Below are 23541 nucleotides of genomic sequence, written 5' to 3' on the forward strand. Positions count from 1 at the left end.
GGGCAGCATATAAAACACGATATCGTCGGCGCATCGGACGGGATGCGATGCAGCGCGCGGGGCGGCGAGGGGGGGGGTGCAGCGCGGTGCGGCGCGGGGCGCGGAGAGAGAGGGGGAGAGAGCGGCGCGGAGAAGCGCGCTAGAATATTCACGCTGAAACGCGCGGCATATAAAATCATAGAGACACGAGTGGCTCTCGCTATATAATAATGCATAAGGAGGCGGCCGCTTCTCCGGGACAGGCCACGCCTCGCATTCCCGCGCCGCCAGGTGGCGGGGGTATCCAGCATCCGCCGGAAGGGGGAATAAGACAGAGAGAAAGACGGATCGCGCGCGCGGGCAGGTAGGAGAATGAGGAGCGCGACAAGCGAAGCGAGGGGAAGCGAACGACGGAGGAGCGCCAAGAGCGAGGCGAAAGGATTCCTCTCGCGCCCCTTTCGAGGGCTCATTCGATCACGCTTCGCGGAGTATGTTTTATTTTTTTCTCTCTCTTCTTTGGAGGATCGGAGGATCTTCGTATCGTCGTCGCGACCATGATCGGGAGCGTCGCAAAACGCGCGATAAAGACAGAGAGAGAGAGAGAGAGAGAGAAGAAAAGGATTCGGATCTTACCTTTTTCTATCTTTCTCTACTCATTTAGGCAAGCCGTCGATAATTGAGCCCTTGGATACGCTCGTGAAAGCAACAGCGGGGGACTCGGATCCGTCCGTTAGTCTTTCGAAAGAACGCGCGCGGAAAAGGTGCACGAGCGTGCGACGTGCGGCCGGTGCGCGACAATAACGCGCGGAGGTCTCGACTTGTGCCGCTCGTTTACAAGGGTGGATCTCCGCCGCCGCGCGGCAGCGACGGCGACGGCGACGGGAGCGCGCGGCGGCGCGGAGAGAGGGGGGGATCGGTGATCGCGAAGGAGGTTGCGCGCGGAGAGAGAGTGGGGGCGCTGGCGACGCGGCGCGACAGGGAGGGGGGGATCGAGGAGAGCGGGCGGCGGACGGCGTGGCCGGGGGTGGGGAGGGAAGGGCAGAGCGCGCGCGGCGTCGCGTCGGTCGCAGTCGGTCGCGGAGTGCGCGGTCGGGTGGGGGCGGAAGCGCGCGCAGGGAGTATCTCTTCTCCTACCACGGCGTACGCGTCTCGCAGACGGCGGAGAGGGGCGTTTGGACGTCGGGCCCCCAGAGCTGGTCCGTCCGCCGTCCGGCCGACTCGAGGTATCGCAGAGCTGCGGATTTCGCGCGAGCGACAGACCCATAAACACGCACGCGTGTACACACATTCGCGCGAGCGCGCGCGTGCACATATACCCACACGTACACACGTATACGTACATATATACACCCCCGCACCGTATACGTAACACGCGTACCCTCGCGCGTCTCGCATATCACACGCACGTACACGCATACGTATACACCCGCACACGCACACGTATACGGTGAATCGGCGCACACGTGTATTATTGTATACGGGCAAACAGTGCACGGCAGACAGACACCGTTTCGCCGTCGTGTTACTGTGTAAATCGCGGTAGGACTCTGGCGCGCCTCGTACACATACGCCGAGTGTACTTACCTGCGTCGTGACGTGCGGGCAGCCGCGAATGCCGCCGGTCTCTCGCCGCCATACTGTCGCGAGTCGTCAAACGAGCCGACACCGTCGAGCGATAATCGAAACAGCGCGAGTACCGGGTGTGCAGTGGTGAGCGATCGCGATTTGTGCGCGAAAATTGTGACCAAGGACAGGAACACGAGACAACAACAACTGCTGCTTTCCTTCGAGCTGGGACAAAGGACAACCGTGGGACGTCGACAACAATCGATTCCCAAACTGTGACAAAGCCAACGACGCTCGTTTCGGAAACACAGTGTCTACGACATTACGACTTTTCAAACGGAAACATAGAAAGAGACAGGAGAGAGAGAGAGAGAGAGAGAGAGAGAAAAAAAAAATACGCGCGGACCACGTGCGAGTCTCGGCGAGTAAACGTCGACGGCTGAGAGTGAGAGAAACAGTCGGCGTCTCTCTCCGATAGTGCGCGGGACGACGGCTTCCATCTCGATTTCGTAGGTAAAGAGATCGCGCGGTGGGGGATGGGTTAGGGTACCGGAGCGAGCCTCTATGGATTACTGGCCGAGTTGACACGCTCACCGGCCGGCGGGCGAGAGTAACGTTCCTTTGGCGACGATCCACGTATGGAACGCATCGGGAAGCGCGAGAAGCGCTTCGCGCGGGGAGGGTGCGGCTCCTCTAGATAGTTAGTGTCGACGAGGAACGGTGGTTGTTGTGTTTTTTTCGACTTCGGACTGAGAGACAGAGAGAGAGAGAGAGCGAGAGAAAGAGAGAGACATGCAGTGCACCGCGATTCTCTCGACCTTGCGACGACGTCGTCCACAAGCGCCGTTGTATCGTCGACGACGTCTGGACTGACCGCGTTGTCCGCTTGCTTTCCTGTCACTTTCCCGTGGGAGAGGAGAAAAGGAAGCGAGGAGGAGGATCCACGAGGTCCGATCCGCGCGATCCCGACCGTCGGCGGACGACAACGCGACTGCTTCTTCTTCGTCGGAGCGCGAGGAGAGTGAACTGCGATTCAACCGCATCGGAGGGATGTCACGGAGAAAGCAGGCCCGACCGAGCCGTGCCCATCTCGAGGAGGATCTTGTCCAGGGGCCTCTGCTGATCAATCCCGTTGGAACTGTCACGACCGAAATCCGTAAGTCATCATTCCTTCGTTTCTTCCCGGAATAGCGTAGGGTATAAAAGGGGGATTATCTCTGTATCTCGCCCGGGATGTCACGCGTCCCGGATGCCTCGTGCTCGCGTGACCGCTTTCGAGTACAATTGTCAACGAGACGAGGGAAATGGTGCGAAAAGGAGTTTTACGTTCTGTCCAAATTTGCTACATTTCAACGACGCGTTCCTCGATCGAGACGAGCCCGAAAACCGAGGTGTATTAAATACACGTTCACGAGATACAGAGACGAGAATTTTCCGTTTTATACAAAAAGTGCCTTAAAAAGAAACACGAAATGTAATACGGTGGTGAGTGTGCGCGACATTAATCTCGACAGTTTTTTTACGTTCCTCTCACAAGTACGGAATAAAAGCGATAATGTACAACGAAATGAATTTCTAAAGATCGTAAAGATGACGCCGAGTCAAACGTTTATAGCGTGTAACGCCGTTTCAAACACGAAGTTACACCCGTCCTTCCTAGACCCGACCCGAGTTTTAGAGCGAGACGCATCGACCTAAAGTTACGCGATCTCGGTAGTTGCGCGATAAGGAAGCGCACTCCGGAGATGCGATAACGCTTTACGATATTGTCGGCGCGAGCGAGGAAAAACGGAAGCGCCCGATTTTATTTATCGGCGGTTTTGCGACGAAATCGACTTTGGGACGCGCAGGATGATAGTAACTTCCGTAAATTAACGCTCGTCGAGACGCGAGAACGAAATGCGAGATTAATCCGGACGCTTCCCCCCCTCCTTGGATTCGCCAAACGTACCGAAGTAGCCGATTCACGAGCACTTTCCGTCGGACCGAAAGCGCGCCTGTCGTCTCCGCCGAATCCACTTCGATAAACGGACCTGTCTCGGCGTAACATCAAAGCCCCGAGCCTAAGAAACGGCCGATAAAACGCTTCTGTCTCGCTGCCCGATCCTCCCCCCCCCTCCCTCGCGTCTCGCGGGACGATCGAGTTACGCGTACGAGAAGTTCCGGGACCTTATCTTAGCGAAGCTCGCTATGAATTCGATTGGCAAACTCAGTGATTTTTATACGTGTCAGGCTAATGTTACATTTGTCGGACGATAAATTTTTTAAGCACATTGATTGGTTGCGGGATAATATTTTTTTCAATCTTTAGAAATTTTCCATCCCGCAGCCAATCAATGTGCTTAGAAAATTTGTCGTACGACAAATGTAATATTGACCTTAGTTAGACAGGCATTTTCGCATCCAATTTTCTGCTAATCTTTAAATAATAAAATTGCACATGCTTGTCAGGGTATTTTAAATATTTATGAAGCGCGAGGTTTTTTTTTTCTTGGACTCTTGTTCGCGATACAATTTTTTGTGCGACTGTCGTATTTCGAGATCAATATTTTACAAATTTTTGCAATTTCTGTATAATGCTGTTCAAGAGCTCGTACACACACGTGAAAATTATTACGCGTAAATATACATGTTGTCCGAGATTTCCTTTTGTATGTATCGCGCACGAGCGATCGCCAAATGTAGAAAATTTAAGACGACGATTTCCATCTATAGGAGAATATATACTTTATCGAATACATTTACGTTCTCCACCCCCTCCCCTTCTCCTCCTCCTCCCCCTCTTCGCCCATTAAACATAACCAGAACTTGTCCGACCGCGGGAAGATAAGAACTCGTTACTATAAACTACTCGGTTTTACTGAATCCACGTACCTGACATTCGTGTGTGTATCCGCACACATCCCGCGTACGTGTACCGTTCGCAAGAGTCACGTCTAACGTTTAATGCTGGACACGCTTAGCCTCGCCGATATAAAAACGGATATTTCGTGGAGGAGCGCCATTTCGCGGAAAATATTTTTCGGAACGCGCGGGGCGCGTTATTCCCTCCCCCTCCCCCCTACGTAAGGAGAGTAAGGCCTCTACACGAGTCGTGAATCGTAAGCAAATTGACCGATCATGGTTGATTATTTTTGGAAATAATCGACTATGCTTGGTCAATTCGCTTACGACCTACGACTCGTAGAGGAGGCCTTAGAGAGAAGGAGAGGGGGGGGGAGGAGAAGGGGGAAGGATCTATCGGCGATCGCGCGTGAAGAATGAAATTTCAGCGAGGCCTCCCCCGCGTATCGGGAGGCGCCGCAAATAGGGATGCTCTTAATTTGGCCAACTTTTTCAATCGCAAGTTTCCGCGGCTTTCGCTCCCGTTGTTGTTACTCTCGGCGAATAGTTGGCGGAACATCTCGAAAACAACATAAAGCGCGCCTCATTCCTGAGCGCGTGTACGTGACAGGCCGGTTTCTTGCTGAGTCAGAAGCAAAATCGAAAATGTCTGCGGTTACCGCGGTAACGATTAGTCTAAGCGCGGGGCGAAGTTTGCCTAAATGCAATGCGATAATTATTATTTGCTCTTTGTGCTATTCCTCGTCCAGCGTGACTCGTCGAAATACATTTGCCGAATGTCGTAGTCTCTTTACTTTCGCGTCAGTGTATTTACTCGTCTATAATTCTAGATTACATAATGATAGATTTTTGGATTATGGATAATGATAAATCGAGCTGTTAACGCAAACATATGTACGACACTATGAACATCGAACGGAAATGTCGAAAATAAACTGCAAAACAATATTCGCTATTCATCATCTGTCAATTTCACCGATCGTCTTGTACAAGTTTTCTACATCATGTGAGGAAATAAAACTTTGACAGATAGATGTAAGAATCTACTTCGCAATTCAGGAATAATCTCACGATATGTCTCCCTCCTCGATTTCGATGAAACTCGATGAAAAGATACATATCTCTTTATAATAAAACAACATATTTATATATATTATACAAATAAACAGTTATTATTCTTCTCGTTACATTTGCAAATAAATTCTTATTTATTGCACATTCGTTAAGTGTAATCATAATAGAAGCAATGCAATGTTAATTGGATTTAATCTTTGTTACATTTTTTCAGACAAGATGTATAGGTAGCTATTATCAATAAGAATTAAAATTACGGTCGGTCAATGTTTGACGTTTGGCAACTGATTGTGAATTGCGCGATGTTACACACTAGTGGAATACAGACTTATTGTGTCTCGTAATCTAGTACAAAAAAAATTTTCTGATCGAGGAAATTAACCCTTCTTACGATCGGTCTTTCCGCTCAAAGAGACATAACGAACATCCATGAATTATATGTATGAACCGCAGTATTCACAAATCAATTTGCATTTCTTTCGCCGTTATCTTAATGTTATACATACCACGAAAATATGAGCGACGAGTCGCCGTATCAAGAGGCCGTTGTATTATAGAGATAAAGCGATTAATATATTGAAACAAAATTATAACGAGCGCGAAAGTATTCGTATGGATTAATTTCGACGAAAACTTTGTTTTTAATTTTGTTTATCGATAAAACAAATGTATTGTACAGGTATTTTTCAAAGAAAAAATTTCTAGGGAATAAAAATAAATTCAACGCACAAGAATACGATACATAAATATTCGCATCTCAAGAAAATAAAAATAAAAATCCGAAATTTTATAAAAATAGATGTGCAATACATATATTTATTCGCGCGTAATTTTTTATTTTAATAAGTGAGATATCGAGAAAGACAATATCGAGAACCATTTAATTTTTATTTAAAAATCGTCAAAATATATTTCGATGGCGCTCATATAAAATAAAATTGAACGTTATTAATTATTATCGTTGCAAGGAGCTACGACGACGTCTTTATGTGTAAGCGAGGAAAAAATGAGATTATATTAGAAGTAATACTTTATCGCGGAGTAACGTATGGTAGAAAAGGCGGAGGATATTTTCGGTCGTAAGTCACAATCGTTTGAAAATTGGACGAAGCTTAAGGATACTGGAACAGCGCCAAGACTCGCATTGAGGTAGGATTATACATCATACATCGACGTATGAAAAAATCGCGGATTATCGCAAGTGTTATACACCCTTGACACCGGATGACGAGTGTCACTCAGAAGGTTTCGGCGGGCACCTCGCGTCTTCTCGTCCCGTCAAGAGCGCGTATAGAGAATTTTGAAGGCCGTTTCCCTGTTTGAGTGATCGGTGAACAGTGGAACATAGCTGATGCGAAGGAGTTGACAGACGAATAGAGAGAAGCCCCGTCGTGTGTGTCCGTCGTCGTGGACGGGAAGTTGTCTGCCGCGTCGGACGGCGGCTAATGTGTGACAAGCGACTAAGAACCGTCCGACTTGCACCGACTGCATATTAATAGATCCTAATATGCGCGGCCGCGCGCATCGCGACTCTCAGGCCCGACGTCATTATGTCAGATCTCTTGCCCCTTCCCGCGATTTGTTCCTCTGAAACTTGAAGCTCGCGAAAGGCGTTCAAGATTCTCGATGACGATTCGATATCCACTGAATGAATCATCCCTCCAAAACGTTCGATAAGACGGAACGCTTCTCCCGCGACGTGGTGGATTTATCGTCTTCGGGACAACAGCCACTTGTAGTTTGTCACGCGAATATTACTCGCGAATATTACGCGTCTGCGTCTCGTGATCCGCGTATAGATTTGACAAATAGCAGCGAGTGTCTCTTTAGGGGCGTCCTCCGCGCCGTCGGTTAATTATGTCACATGTTACAGGAATGCTTCTCTTGTCATAATTCGCCATTGTACTTTTTTGCGAAGATGGATGCAAATATATTCCTGGACAAAATTAACGCATATTTTTTTTTTCATTTTTTCTTTAAAATTTTTCGTTAAAATTTAATTTAATTTAAATTGATAAAGATCAGCTTTTAAAGAAAAAGTGAAAAAAAATTATGCATTAATTTAGTCCAGGAGTATATTTATGCAAGTATCGAATTTGTGTTGTTTGAAAAGTTGATTTATTTGAAATGGAATGTTCGTATATTATTTGACTATTTCTTGTTATTGTTTAACATGTATATCTTTAACTTAGTATGCAGATGCATGACGCGGTACAAGGGACATATCTATATCATGATAATGTGCAAATAAATATAGATATGTTTAAATATATCTAAAATCGTTCGCGTTTGAAAATATTTTTACATTTCCAGTGATATGGAAAAACTTGGACTGTCCATAATACATGAGTTATTATTGCTTGCATTTTGACTAGTTGATTATTATAAACGAAATAAAACTCGTAAAACAAATGGAAAAGATTCAAAGTTACATGATCAAACTGTGAACCGAAGTGCCGAGAGATGATAGCGCGATTGCGAAATGAATAAAAAAAATATATAATGACATAAGAGTACGGGAACTTACAAGAAAAATATGAAGAAAAAAATGTTGGCGCGTTATCGCTTGACCGTTTGTCGCGTATGAATATTTAGATGCGAATATCTACAATATTACACAATGTATCGGTACAAGGAGACACACGGTTATCATGCTTTAACAGTTTTGCTTATTATTAATCGCTCGCTGCTTGTATTAACTTGCGCTGATAACATACATAAATGAATTATAACACGTTTATCAAAGCTTACAAATAAATGTCACTCATCCAATATTGAATGGAAAAAAGGTCTCGAGTTATAAATCTGAAAACGCATTTCGCAAATTTGTCGCATGCGTGTCAAGTATTGTTCAATATTTGTTCAAATATTTGTTTACGCTTTCGCATTATCATCATATGCGCGTTCAATAAATAATAATTATCTATGTCGTTGGCTATTTGTCGTGCAGTATGATAAAATTATGGAGAATCTGGGAGAGCTGTTCAGGAAAGCGATACATAATGATTTACCCTGTCTCTTTGGTTGCCTCTATGAATATTTTCGATCGGCATCCCGTGTATGCACGGAATTGTGGACACATTTATTTAAACGCACGGTTTAAAAACAATGTTAATGATGTCGAAGACGTATGATGGCGTAGAAGCGCGTGAATTTTTGTCGCACCTACCGAAATTCCGATACTAATTAATTCAACGCGATTTCAGCCGTTACATTCTCGATTACTTTAAAAATATCATTCGAAAGCCGATCGAACGCGGTGAATAAATCTCGATTATATAAAAAAAAATGAGACGTAGCGCGTGGAAAATAGCGTTGGAGCATATTTCGTAGGGAGACACAATTGAAAATCCTCATTTAATTTTTATCGATGTAATTTAAAATAAAACCCTTTTCCTAACATTCTTCGTATCGACGAATATATTTCGCAAATTTGCCGCGTGCATTCTCAAGGTTTCTTTCGGCAAATAACAAAGTAATTGGAGCAGTAAGAAAGAAGATGGAGAGACGTATGACAAAATAATTTGACTAGAGAGAAACACACGCTCCATTCTAATAAAATTATCTTCACTGTCGTCGAGTTGAATCACTGTCGTTCTCTTCTTCATCGCTACTATTTGCGTATATTGGTATGATTAAGTAGTTTTGGCACAACTCTAAGAGCAACTCGGATCATATCGTTTAGACGTCGGATATGAATTGAAACTCTAAGATCTCGAAACACGCGCCACGACTTCCACTCTAAAATAGGAAACAAAAGAAAAGAGGGAAAAAATAAAGAAGAAAGAATTTCTAGATAAAAAGTCAAACCGTTAGCTTTCCCTTCTATTTTTTCAATGCGGCAAATTTTCACGTATTCTTGACTGGTGCAACGCTCGTATATCGATAAATTCGAAAGTGAGGCAGAATTCTAAAAAAATTAAAGCCGTTGAAAGAAACAGGGAGGCGGGAGAGGGAAGAATCTGGAGAAAAAGTATAGTTGCTGACTTACCGGTTTCTTGCCCTTTGTCGTGCGTGAATATTTTTGGTCGACATCGCGTGGATGCGGGGAAACGCGTGGGTGTCTGCGACTGTCCCGTCTGCCAACCCCAATCTATTAGACATCTTAGTGTACGTGCGCGCGTGTTTCTCACGCACACACAATCCCACACGCACGCGTGTGCATTCGGAGCCGGGGCTCCTCTTTTTTTGCTCTCCTCGCCTTCTTCTGTCGCCGACGATCGGTAGAAAGGAAAAAAAAAAGAGGAGGAGCCATCCGCGAGAGAGACAATGCCGATGCTCGTTCTCTCCGCAGAATCTCGAGAAGCGAATGACCGGAGTGTACCTGAAAAATTGATCGCGAGTTAGCCCGACACTGGACGTTCGAAATGTCTTCTTATTCGCGAACGAAGCGAGGAAACGATGAAAAGGACGAGAGAAAAAAGGCGTTGCGAGTTATTCTTCTTGTCATGGCGCAATACCCGGTATTACACGTTCCAGATATCGTATTATCGAAGAATATTTATAATTTGTCAATATATATTTAAGATATTAATCAAAGCTAAAAAAAGAAAAAAATTATATGCTTAATCCGCAGCAACGAATATATTAGTACACCCTGCGGAATGTTTAATCGCCGATAAAATACTTTCTCCGGATGGAATTTCTTCCGTCGACGTGTCATCTATCGCAGAGCGGATCTCGCGACGATCTTACGGGCCTGTGGAACGTACAATACTTTGCGGACATGTGGTGAGACGCGCGGGCCTTAATTCGAATTCCGTGCAACAGTAAAGCGGCACCTTGCATCCTTGCCTCATCCTCGCCTCGCGTCGAACAATTACCAGCGATATTATTTATATCGCGGTCCCGCATTCCGTTTCTTCCGTCACGTTATGTCACGTGGGTACGATCCGTTCTCGTTTCCCGGGGAGACCGGTGTCTCGGCTCGACGCGATCCGATCCGGTCCGGTCCCCGATGATGACGCGAAGGGCGCTTCTTCTGCGCGTCCTTCGCGCAAAACCTGGGTGAGCATTCCTTCGCGGAAGAGGCGAAGGTCGAGGCCAATTATCGTGAGGCGAGCCGCGAAGGCGGCTTAATGCGATCCCCTATGACGGGTCATATTCGCTCCCTCCCCTCCCCCGCCCCCTTTTTGCTCTCGCGCCGCTGACGATTCCACGTTGGCGTCAAAGAGCACCGACCGCTGCGTAAATTCTACCACCGATACGCTCGTCTCCGTCCCTCTCCTCCCCCTTCGTCACCAAGCTTTCTCTCCATCTCACTCCTATCGGATTCTCCTCGGCTCCTTTCTTCTTTCCATCGGGACATCGTCGTTCTTCTCTCACGGCCCGGTACAGTACGGCACCTCGTGAGATCTGAAGAGAGATCGGGGAGGTGACCAAGCGCAGTCGTAACCGTAATTCCTCAAAAAGATTCCGATGCTCGCCTTCCTTCCTCGCGATTATCCTCCCTCACCTCGGAGAGCGCCCTTCTTTTTCTCTCGCTTTCTTGCTCTCTCCCGGCGATCTCTCCTCTCGCGTCCTCCTCACGATGATGCAAACCGTCAGTCCATGTCCGAGAACTTTAGATAGACAGCTAGATTTTCGCTAACAAATTGATCGGGATGTGACCCGAACGGTATCTGGTGTTTCTCGTCTTTAGACGAGCGTCGATGAGGATGAAGACTTTCGAGAAATCCTACCTCTGTGAAGTTGACCCCCCATTCTTCAAATTTGAAAAAAATTATTCGAGTTTTGAGCGCCCACCGTAGAGTTCTAGAGTTCCCAACCCATTTTAGAAAGAGTTCCGTCATTTAAAGTAAAGAAAACACCATTTTAAAAATGGGGGCTAATTTCATGACGTCCCCCATTATATTATTGAAAAATGCAAATTTCTTTAGAGTTCTGGATAGATTGTTAATAGTTTTATAGTTCTAAATAAGTTTCCAAATTGTTCTGCTCAAAATACTACAACAATTATATTTAAAGTTCTCGATTTAGAAGACGAAAATTGGCGATAACGTTTACAATTTTGATTTTAGCACTTCGAGTCTTAATAATTCTGGGTAACGAGTTCTAAACGATTATTATTAAGACTCAAAGTGCTAAAACCAAAATTGTAAAAGTTGTTACCAATTTTCTTCTTCTAAGTCGAGAACTTTAAATATAATTTTTGTAGTATTTTGAGCAGAAATATACCCAAAACTAAAGAAATTTGCATTTTTCATATAATGGGAGGCATCGTGAAGTTACCCTCTCCCTTTTTGAAAATGGTGTTTTCTTTATTTTAAATAACGGAATTCTTTCTAAAATAGACTCTAGAACTCTACAAGGGGCATCCAGAATTCTAATAATTTTTTTCAAATTTGAAGAATAAGAGGGGGCCAACTTTACAGATGTGAAATCCTCGCTTTCTTGGACGATCGAGATCGACTTAGCAATTTCGTAATTTCAAGCCAGGCCAAGCTAATGAAAATCTCACGCAATGTTGCACAGCGGGCGATGTGACGACAAATATTTATCAAATATTTTTAATTCATGCGAATTTATTACTCACATATTATTCATAGTTATGTTGAAAGATGGAACCGTTTACACATTATGTTGCGTTATTATATATTAATAAAATTATTATATTGGTAAAGACGAGCGTATATATGTATGTTATTCGTACATGATAAAGTATTTTCAAGTCCATACAAATGCGCGATTTAAGTAAGATTTTGCATATAGCATTACAAAGTAGTAGCTAAATTTATGGCTGACTCAATTCGAATTCGATTCGAAAACGGCCGCCATAAACCGCGATATATTTAATTATTTTGTCGTTCTCGAACTGTTGCACAGTATGACTGGCCCTGAATCGATTGAACGAAGCGCGTATATCGATCGCCACATCGATCCGCGCCACAAAATTTCCAAGGACAACGAATGACGGCTGGTTATTAAGAATTATACGGCTGAGTGACGTGAATTATTCATAAAATACGACGAGTTGGACGGGTATGGACGAAATTTTAAACGACGCAGGTGAGACATGTCGCCTTGAACTTATGGACAGGATGAATAATTTTCGATGCCACGTTATATAATAATTCGCGCAAATCGAATTAATGAAAATCCGTAATCGTCGCGTAAGTACTTGTTTTTCTTACGCGCAAAAATCTGTATGCATATAGGATATCGCTCAGCGACATGATAAAGAGATGGAATAATGTATGATAACAAGGTGTGAATTATTGAATATCAAAACTGATTATCCTTGTAAGAAATCGCGCGATTGGGCACATTTCAATCTACTTTGCTGAATTTATTAAAGTTTAATGCGCGTTAAATATAATTCGCGGTTTTTAATTAAAAATTATGAAGAGAAAAATTCAAGGCACTTGATTGAAAAGAAATTTGATGCTATTTCAAGAAATTCGGAGACAATCGATCGTGGAAAAATTCACACATGATTACTTTTGATTGTTTATTCATTGCGAATAGTATGTGTTGTACATCACTCTACAAGTTGATCGATGACTCTGAAATTTTAATCAATTTTTTGTTATTATATTTTTAGTATCTATCAAAATTAAAGGATAATAAAAATAAAAATATATAACAAAATAATAATGACCAGATGCAATGGTACTTAATTTTTTTATTCTCCAAGCATCAAACTATATTCCTCCCTTCGTAACAAATTATCCAAATGCATTAAAATTCACGAGTAAGACATGAAAAATTGCTGTTTGCGCATGAGCGGAAACGTATATTTTCGATTGCGTGCGGGTCAGTCCTTCGAGCGAGCAAAAAGAAACTCTTCTACCTTTAGGATGGAATATATCGAGATTAGACGATCGGGGGTTGCGGGACTGTATCTAAGAATCCGACCAATATTTTAGATAAACCGCTCATATATGTCGACGACATCCGCGGTCAATCGCGTTTTTGCGACGCTCGACGTCGGCGCGATTTTCATCACCTGCTTGTTAATCGTCATCTCGCCAATTTAATCGATAGATTACACAGTCAGTTTTGTCTTTGCCTGACCAATTAGCCGAGAATCGTCTCGAGTTTACTCGCGTATTAAAATTTTGACAGCCATTTATTACGAGCGGCATATTTTTAGAGTAGTGAATCTGCAACAACTTTTTTTTTCAAAGAAACATAAATTATTATTAAGTACTTTCCTTCCAGAGAAAATATAATGTGGCCTATTTCATGTAATAATGGATAAGACGTTATTGAAAAGATATGACTTACTCGGATAAGAGTTATGATGATAGATGCAATCACACCGAATCACACGAATTTACAAAGTTATCAGCAATCTCATTTTTTATACGATAATGTTGCTCAATAAATTGTTTCTTTCGTAGAGCGTTAATATTACGATATCATTAGCATGTGTGTTTAATGTAATATAACTATTATATTACGATAATGAGAGAAAAAATGGTAAATATTGTAGATATGAATAAACATGCGCAGAATATGCATAATGTTGCCATAAATTATGGAAACCTGCTGCTCCTTGGTGTGCAGCTCCTTAACATTACCTACCTCAAGACATAGTATCTTTAGATCTGTGTGGTCGCGCGCGAATCGCGCTACGGGGAGAAATTACGTCATGCAAAATATTCTTGTATTTAATTGCCATATATCACGTAACATCTCGAATCGTTCTAAAGCGATGCTGCCGTAATAAAATATCTACTTCAAGAACAGGACTATCCAAGAATTATCGCGCACGATGTTGCAAATTCCAAAACTCTGCGCACGTACGTAACGAGAAATAGCATTCTCGGATCGAAGCTTGGAACAACTATTCTCGTAAATATCGCAAGTTAAATTAACAACTATAATTTGACGATGCTTTTTACTTACATAAGAGGCTTTTATCGGAGAATAGTTCGAATAATCTTCGCAACAACTTCATTCTATGACGCCTCATCTTATTAAAATGAAGAGAATGACTATAAACTCGTAGAAATACATATCCCGCTATTTAATACACTGCGTATAATATTTAATGCTAAATTAACATTATTTTTATATCTTTATTAATTTGTATAAATTTTCTTGAGTACAAATTGTGCAAAGCGTTACATATATTTAATTTTTGTTGGAACAAAGGCCATCAAGAATACATACAATCTTTGAGAAATAATAATAATTTATAAAAAATCTTAAAATTCATTTATTCATACGTATTTTGTATGCTTATAAAATGCGTTATATCTCGGTTAAATCTACCTACTGGCATTACAATAATGTCGCATGTAAGTTGATATGCCTGGGATTATAAAAGAGCTAAGAATCCGCGGTTCTAGTTCACCATTCTTTTTCGTTAAACGCAATGCCCCTCCTCTTTCTCCTGCTCCAATGAAATTCATAACTATTATTTAAGGATCGTCCAATAGAGAAAATCTGATATTTATATTTGTAATTGAATGAGATATATATGATTGCTCGTAATTTTTGTTTTTTTTTCATTAAAATTTCATACATTATACAATATTTCGCGTTAAACTATTCAAACGGACAGAGAAACCAATTTCGTACATCGCGTTCACTGGCGTATGTTGCAAAGGCAATACGTCCAATTGAATCATTGCCAAATTAACTTTTGATTGTACAGAAAATAGAACTTTAAATGTTTGAATAGTAAAAAGAGTCTAGCTGTGTATTTTATGTTAATATCTATGAAACTTTGACATTCTTTCTCAAGTTATTTCGTGCCGAGTTTATTATTTCTTTTATTACATATACATTTAAAAAAAAAAAGATAATAAAAAACAGAAAAAGATTACATGTGAGAAAACCAAGCTTTGCTAAATATCTAGTAAATTCTTTGTGAATATATCGCGAAAATATACATATACCGTTAATTATAATCAAATCAATATATTTTATTGACTTTAATATACCCAGGATATGGCAAAAATTTATTACAGCACAATTTTTGAATATTTAAAAAAAATCGATACACGCATATAGTATAATTTTTTAAGCGAGAAAGCGATCAAGGACACGGTTGATAGGATTTCGTCAGAGTACCACGAAGGGCACGAAATGGCGTGAAAAGGAGGGGATGATGATTATGACGTCCGCCAGTTGGATTAATTCGGGTTCGGGAAAGGTTGAGTGAACACCTCCGGGGATAGAAGCAGAGAGAGAGAGAGAGAGAGAGAGAGAGAGAGAGAGAGAGAGAGAGAGAGAGAGAGAGAGAAAGAGAGGGTGGCGTATAACGACACGTAACCGGAGTGTGGATGGAGTGGTGCAAAGGCCTGAAATTGGCCGCGTAGACTGTCGTGCCATTCGTAAAATGTGCGTCGAAGCGACGACACATCAAAAGCCGTCGTTTAAGAGGGTCATATTATTTGGCGCGCGCGGGAGCGAAAGGGTTATCAGCCGTCATCGCTATCGTCGGCGGGCGACGCCGCCCGAAATGCGCGAGAGGATACCACCCTATTTACTTAACAACCAGCACCGAACCGAAACCCAAGCGGCCCCGCGGGCTTATTGCCAACCGACGCCTCCTCTCGTCACTTCTTCCATGTACATACACACCATGTGCCCATTATGTACAACCGCTATATGTATCTCCTTGGGTGCTCGTGAGAACTTAATCGTCACCGATGGCACGCGCCGCGTCGTCACCTCGACATCACGAGAGAAACCTCCGCCTCCTCCCTCCTTTACTCCACCGTTATGAAAACAATAATAACTGTATTGAGGGTGCGATGAGAAATTACGAATTTCAGCGACGTTATTCTGGAAAAAATTAATGTAGGCGTAGCACAAAAGGCGAGGCGATATTGCAGATCTAATCGAGAACCGAAGTTAGAATCACGCAAAAATATGAAATTGAGGAAGATTAATAAGTTAATTAAAGCCCATTTCGCTGATATGAAACGTGTTTGCACGAAATATTAATTTCCTTCAAAAAGTAAAAAATTAAACATAAAATTCTCGCAAAATGGTATTCCAATTTTATTGTTCGACTTTTACATAATATTAAATTTCCATATACTTGTATGATCGGATTGTTAAAAAAAATATATATAATATTTTTTGTATATATTAAATATTACTCAAAATTACACAAGCGGAAAAACGCAAATCTGTAATACAATAACTGAAAAGTATATATAGGAGAAATCTGATGCGAAGAGTTCGATTCAGTTTTTATTGTTGGAAAAAAAAAATAAAATTACATACCTAGATATTTTTTTGTTTTTTTTTTAGAAAGCTGTATTTTGCAAAAAAATCGGTCCCGATTCTAGGAGAACAATGAAAATGTTTCATTTTCCGCTCGAGGTCCATAATCACCCATCACCGGAAGGCGCGGTACGCCCGAGAACTGTGGGAATGATTCCATCGATCGTAACGCTGCCCAACCCGTAATACGCGCATTAAAAAAAAGAGACACACGAAACGAGATGGAGGACGCGAGAGACACGAACACAGGAGATAGAGATAGAAATAGAGATAGAGAAAGAGAGATGGAGAGCGGGAGAGGGAGAGGAGAGAGAGAGAGAGAGAGAGAGAGAGAGCGGAGAGAACGGAACGTATATTGACACAATGCTCGTATTCCAATATGTCCAAATGTTTCCGCTCGGTCGCACCGCGAACGCTATGCGGGGAGTTGGGGAAGCGGATATCGCAAAATAATGACAATCGCGTACGCACGTACACACGCAAAATGACGTAGAGAGACGCGCGGCCACCGCCGCCGCAACAGCAACAACGCCTGGAGGCTGATGAGCGGCCAACGGGGGACCTCCCCTCGCCGCCGATGCGCGATGCATCGGTGTTTTGTCATCGGCAATGCCGTTACGTTATGATGATCGGCTCTGCCGGATCACGCCGCGCGTGTACGTGTAAATATACGTGTACATATATGCGCTTAGAGCGTACATAGAGCGCAGCATACGCCGTGTGTGGCAGGGGGTTGGAAGACGAGAGGGGGGGGAAGAAAGAGAGACGGGACACCATTCCTTGTACGGAGATCAGGGCGGGTGTCCCGTTTTCCGGGTGACTTGGCTAAACGGGATCGCATTAGCACATAGTTGCCCCCATCGACGCGATGGGAGATTAGCATCTCGATTTTTTTCCTCCCCTCTCTTCGGCGCGCGGGGTCTCGCTCGTGTTTCGCTTGCGAAAATAGTCTCTCTCTCTTTCTTTTCTCTTCCCTTCCCTCTTCTCTTCTTTTTCGGTCGTAGTAGCAAACGGAGCGCGGCTCGTTGCACAGGCCCGTTCGAATGTGCGAGACGAATGAAAAAAAACCAGGTGGCTCTCTTTCATTTCGACAATTCGTAGATTCGAGTACGAGTATGTTTCGCGGACAACTTTCGAAATTTCGTTTTGATATTGTACGATTTGTTTCAAAAGAATGTAAATGTGTTGAACGAGTTAAGATACGAGTATAAAAAAAATGAAGCGCTATTGATTTCAGTGACATTTCCGAAATTAAATTTGTGGATGGCGCTGTTTTAAAATAAAAATGGCTCGTATTTATTTATACGAGTTGTTATATATTAGATCGATTTTATTTTTATATACCTATATTTTTTACATATCTTAAATATATATTTTGCGCAATCATAAAATCTTTCGTCGATACATTCTTTGATCAATCTTATTTAATAACAATAATAAGGTTTTAGTAACTTTTAATAGTTATGTAATAAGAGAAAAATTTCAAAGAGAGTTTCAATCAATTAAACTTCAAAACTGTAAATAAAATTTTATTCTAAATAAATTGTATATTTTTTTAAATATTACGATAAGAACAATAATTTAAGACCCATTTGAAATATTTTCGGAAATATTGTACGATTTTCAAATATCTAGTGTACTCGTACAAATTCTATCGCTGAATTATACATTAAAGATTTACATAAACCATGTACAGAGCCTTTTTTTGATCCATACAAAAACTGAAAATTTGTCAGATGGTTCACGTCGGGCTTTTTCTATGCCACGCAAAACGAACGAGACGTATCGCTTTGTGTCACCACGTTTCTCTCTGAATTTTTTCGGATACCGGCAGAGCGTACGTCAGTTTACGTCGGCGTTTTATCGCCCCGGCTCTCGTTGAACAAGTCCCGTCTCTATCCGTTGATCTTCTTTAACGAATCAAAAGTTTTTGTCGGGCATTAAGTCGGCGGAGACCAATTATCGGTATGGTCGAGTACCGTTGCCCTACTAATTGAAACTACTGTCGAAACTATTTCACAGGAATCTATAAAAACGTCGACTCTTCATCTCGAAAATTAAGTTTCTAATGCAGTCATTGGATACTCATGCGTTGCTCTTTAAACGCTTAGTTGTTATTACTAGAGGGAAAAGTTTCAGGAAGCTCGTTGTGCGAATTCAATTTTGTCTGAAAAATTACTCGAAAATTGTGGAAAAGCGAGACTTAGATATCATTTCGATTTTGAACAGCGCTATCCAGAAAAAACAAATTCGCTTGTTGAAAATTACATTTATACGTCATTTGTGACAAACATAGAGTTTTTAATTGTCTATTCTATTGTCTATCTATTATAAAAGTTCCATTCATTTTTTACAGCAGGATGAAATGAATAATCTTTAATATATGATAAGTTCAAGTCAATCAATGCTCATGAAAAACACTAACGTGAATAGTAAAAGGATATAATTATTTTTAAAATTTTTCAAAATTCTCGAGCGATCATTGGCCGAGTATTATAAAACACTGGCAGGTATTTGAATGTAATAGACGCGTAATGACGATGAAAGACATACTATGGGAGACCATAGAAATAGAGCATCGAGTACCGAAACCCCTTTCGAAAACCAACCGGTGTGACGAAGAAAAGGAGAGAGAAAGAAAGAGAGGACACGTAGATGGCGAACCTGGGAGAAATCATTCGTGATAAGGTTTCCGCGGGCATTAACGCATCAAGGGATTGGATTTTCGGATACCTATACGCGCCGGTGACGCGAACGATCAGCCCCTCTCTTCTCGTGCGACAAGGAGCAGCCAGGCAACCCCTACGCAGGGGTGTCTCATCCCTCGATGCGCGCACCGCTGATGTGCTCGTTAGCATATCATACGTGCGGCATACCGTGGCCGTGGTGGGGTTAGAGGGTTAAATCCTCGACCAATAACAATCCATCCCAAGCCTGTCGCCCGGGTCGCGCCCTCGCGCGAACCCTCTCTCGCACCAACGCGAGGATCCGGTATTATAATTCGAGGGACCTCTTTCTCTTTCCCTCTCCCTCTCTGATGCCAACCACTTAGACCGTTTATTTGTCTATCCTGCGATCGGACAGTTCGAAGCGACCAGCCACAGTCCTCCTCGCGACTCCATTTTTTCTTCTCGATCCTTTCGCCATATTGACCGACTCTCCGATATGCTTCCTTCCGATTGCTTCTCCGATTACAGAAATTCACCTATCGATCCTCGACGTAGGATCGCGTGCGAGTGTGCGCCGGTTTCCGCGTTGATTGCGCAAATTTTCTTGGGCGTCTTATCGAGTGAGATTCATTGTCTCGCGTTTTTTATTGCGATCTCTCAACGCTACCGTAGCAGGCAAATATTGATTTTGTTCACGTGTGAAGCTGGATAATTCATTCCGTGAGCGAGCGCACGCTATTTATTTCTTTAACATTATCGAATAATGGGACAAAGCTGTCGATTAAACTTTTGTCTCTACGCTTTTTAATATATTTTTTACAATAGACGGTACAATTTATTTAAAAAAATTGCCTTCACGTCTGCGCGTGTCTTAATGATGATATTAATTGTACGGATAATTTGTCATATACTGTACAAATATTTCTCCTGTTTTACGAGACTGACGTGGCCGAAACGCGGCATCTCTAAATTAAGGACAAGAAGCTGGCACGTGTCCAAGGTCGGATAAATACAGATATTTCCAGCGTTTGTATTATTGTTAATTACGTCTGTAAATCGTGTTAAGCAATTAGCGTCTCTCTCTCTCTCTTGGACCGCTATAGAATAATCATAATCGTTCCCGAAACCACATCGTATCCGACACGCGCTGATCGCGCGCGCTCACCGGACGCGTAAAATCTTTATCGGCGCCCGTGAAACCATCTTCCACCAATTTAATGCCCGAAGGCTCTCGGCGATTTGGCGGTTTCACGAGCGTAACTTTATACCGGTAACTTATCCGACTCTCGTGTGTGGATGTATTTCCCGAACCAAAATCGACTCGTCTTTTTGCTCTCTTTTAGCACGTGTCTAAGTGGAACCAAATTCCTTGATAGCTGTCAAACTCGCGATGTCTATCCAATCGTATTGTATCGCTACGTTAGCGAAACTTGTGGGTTCTTGATATGTTTGAATTAACTTTCTATCGCTATACGTTTTATCTCGACGCGATCCACTCGAGATAAGCGGCATTACGTATATCATTTAAAAGCACGTGTAGTTTCTGAAGAAACGTTACGTTTGTATTCTTTACCGCGCGAAGCAACATGTGAAATGTGTCTAATTACTAGCGACTCGACAATTTATACAATCAATGGCAATCGATGGCTTTTATTCTTTTCAAAAATCACGTACTGATACATTAAAATGCTAATTAAACGATTACTTAATCTTAATATACTCAAGCGCACCTCATATCGTAGTCTTCCATAATTATTCGGCTATTTTCGTATTTCGCCTCGTAATTGAATGTATAACTTATCAGTCGTGCTGTAAATAAGCCATACACAATAAGATAGGCGAATGGTATTTTTCCCAACATATAGTAACCAGTCACCTCGACCTATTTTTTTATATACATATATTCATTACATCGATAGTTTAACGTGAACTTGCAATGAAAGAGGAGAAGAGACGCCATCATTTAAACGAACTTCAAATTCAAACTTGGAATCCCCCTCGTCGCGATATTTTCAGATATTGATCAACTAAGGTCGAATCGACATCGGTGAGACGACACGTCGAATCTTTCGGGCGTAACGAAACGGAGCGAGAGAGGAAGGACATTAGCTACTTACCGCGATCAGATAAGAACGGCAGCGATCTCCTTCCCGGTAGTTGCAACTGACAACCGGATGACTCGAGATTGACAGGACGTCGTCGGCGCGGTACCTTCGAGGACAACGGGAACAGGGATCGGCCTCCGTGTTTACACGGTGATTTTCGGTAGAGTGCATCGAGTGTCCCCGTGTACATACACAGCATCCCCGGACTCGATATTGGATGCGTTCGCAGAGAGAGAGGAATAGAATATAACGTGTATATACCCTATATTATCCCATAGACCGGCCCCATTATTAGGCCCGGTCTCCTTTTTGTCATTTTAAAATGTAATACGTTTTTGCCCCGGGGCCAGGACGCCCGCCACGACCGCCGTTTTCCATTCGAGGCTTCTGTGGCGGAAAATTTGTCCCAATGTCACCGCGTTGTTCCATGCTCCGCGTCGCGCGGGCCAGGGGAGGGAGAGGGGGGGGGTTCTACGGAGGGTAAAAGATGACACAGAGATCGGCAGGACCAGGTCGGCGAGAGAGCTTTTGGTCTCGTTCGGCAGTGCCGCAGGTTTGCGTCTTCTCTCTCTCTCTTTCTCTCTCCCTCCCTCCCTCCCTCCCTCTCTCCTTCTCTATCTCTCTTCTCTGTACTCCGGTACAGGATTACCTTGGCAAACAACAGACAGGACAATGAAGTCCCGCGCTCTGAATGGACCTGATGTATAGAGGCGGCACGGGTGGGGTGGGGTGGGTTCGGTCGAGGTACCCGAACGAGAAAATTGTCATCCGCAGGATTTGTCGTTTCTCTCTGTCATACACCGGGTATCGAATTTTATACATCCTGTCGCGCGGTTCTCATTGGCGAGCGGAAACCGGCTCCGACCTCGGCTCCGCCGTCCGTCCGTCGGCATATTTGATAAACGCGGATCTCGCATGTGCGAAGTTACATATCGCCATATTCTCGGGAAGGCCGAAGAGTTAAGGAAGGTAACTCATGCTAATTATCGAGAGATTACGAACTGTCAGAGATTTCTCTGCGCAACAGTAAGTAAAAATTTTTCGCCAAGCTTTGTTTACATTTCGGCTAAACGAGCAGTGATCAATAGGATCTTTTATATAATACTTATCCCTTATTCGTCAAATGTTTATTCAGACGAAGTAGATGAACGTTAATATAAATTAGTACATTGGCAAGAAACATTTTATTTTCTCAATTTTCGTTTTTTATATTTAATATTTAATGTTATATTTTGTATTTAACTATTTTTTATCAGATATTATTTATTGTTATGCGAAAAGAAATGATAAAAAATATCGCGATGTAATTCGGAGTAATTCAAAAAACCGAACTCAGTGTGTTGTTTAATCTTTTCAACACTGGCTTTAAACTTTCGAAAAGAAAATGCAAGATTCTCCTTATTGCAAGAACGCAAATTATTCCTCCACTGATGCAATATAACCCCCCGTATGATATATTTCATCACGAGCTACTCTTTTTTTCCGCTCTCCTCAGCAGAAAACGTGAAAATGGAGAGCGTTTCACCCTCATCAGAATACGCTTTCGCGTACAATTGCATGCGAAGCAGGCGTAATGTATGTAGATCATGCTGCTCATTATTTGCGATACAACATCACAATATTCACCTCTTTCGTTCGTTTCAGCAATTTATCCACTTCACATAATGATACCTTGAATTTCGACATATCCCTTATTGGTAACCGCTTCCGCGTAACTGCTTATGCAAATTGATTCGGTATATTGCGATCTGCAAGCGAAAATATCTACAGCGTGAAATTTTACGTACACGCTATCCTTAACAGAAATGTGGGACGAAAGTTTGTTGCGATTGAAAACGTTGCCACGAATCACGACGTGCATTTCGCCCCGCGTTCACTTACCTTTATTCTAATCGCATTGGCAAGCAATAGTTGCGAAGAATAATAATACAGATATAGATTCTTTTGTTGAATAAAATTGAAATATAAATAATATGTAGAACATATATTTATGTCGATATCTCGATAATGTGATAACTCAAATAATTTGACAATTAAAGTTTTTTTACTCGTACCTGCGAAATCTTGGTAAACGTAACGAATAAAAATTAACGCAACAATGATTTTGCGTAATG

The 23541-nt window shown here is 42.6% G+C and overlaps 1 protein-coding gene across 3 annotated transcripts in view; it reads left to right on the forward strand.

Annotated features, from left to right (window-relative positions):
• The first annotated feature begins 1080 nt into the window (after positions 1 to 1080).
• Positions 1081 to 23541, forward strand: part of LOC105252745 (homeotic protein spalt-major) — a 65159-nt gene continuing 42698 nt past the window's right edge. For all 3 annotated transcript variants that reach the window (XM_011260299.3, XM_011260306.3, XM_011260313.3), the window contains exon 1: positions 1081 to 2701. In XM_011260299.3, the coding sequence (XP_011258601.2) occupies positions 2596 to 2701 (106 nt within the window). In that variant the 5' untranslated portion in view covers positions 1081 to 2595. The remainder of the gene's footprint in view (positions 2702 to 23541) is intronic.

This window comes from Camponotus floridanus, unplaced genomic scaffold, assembly GCF_003227725.1.
Source record: "Camponotus floridanus strain SB8 unplaced genomic scaffold, Cflo_v7.5 scaffold22, whole genome shotgun sequence".
In the NCBI taxonomy this organism is placed as follows: Eukaryota; Metazoa; Arthropoda; class Insecta; order Hymenoptera; family Formicidae; genus Camponotus; species Camponotus floridanus.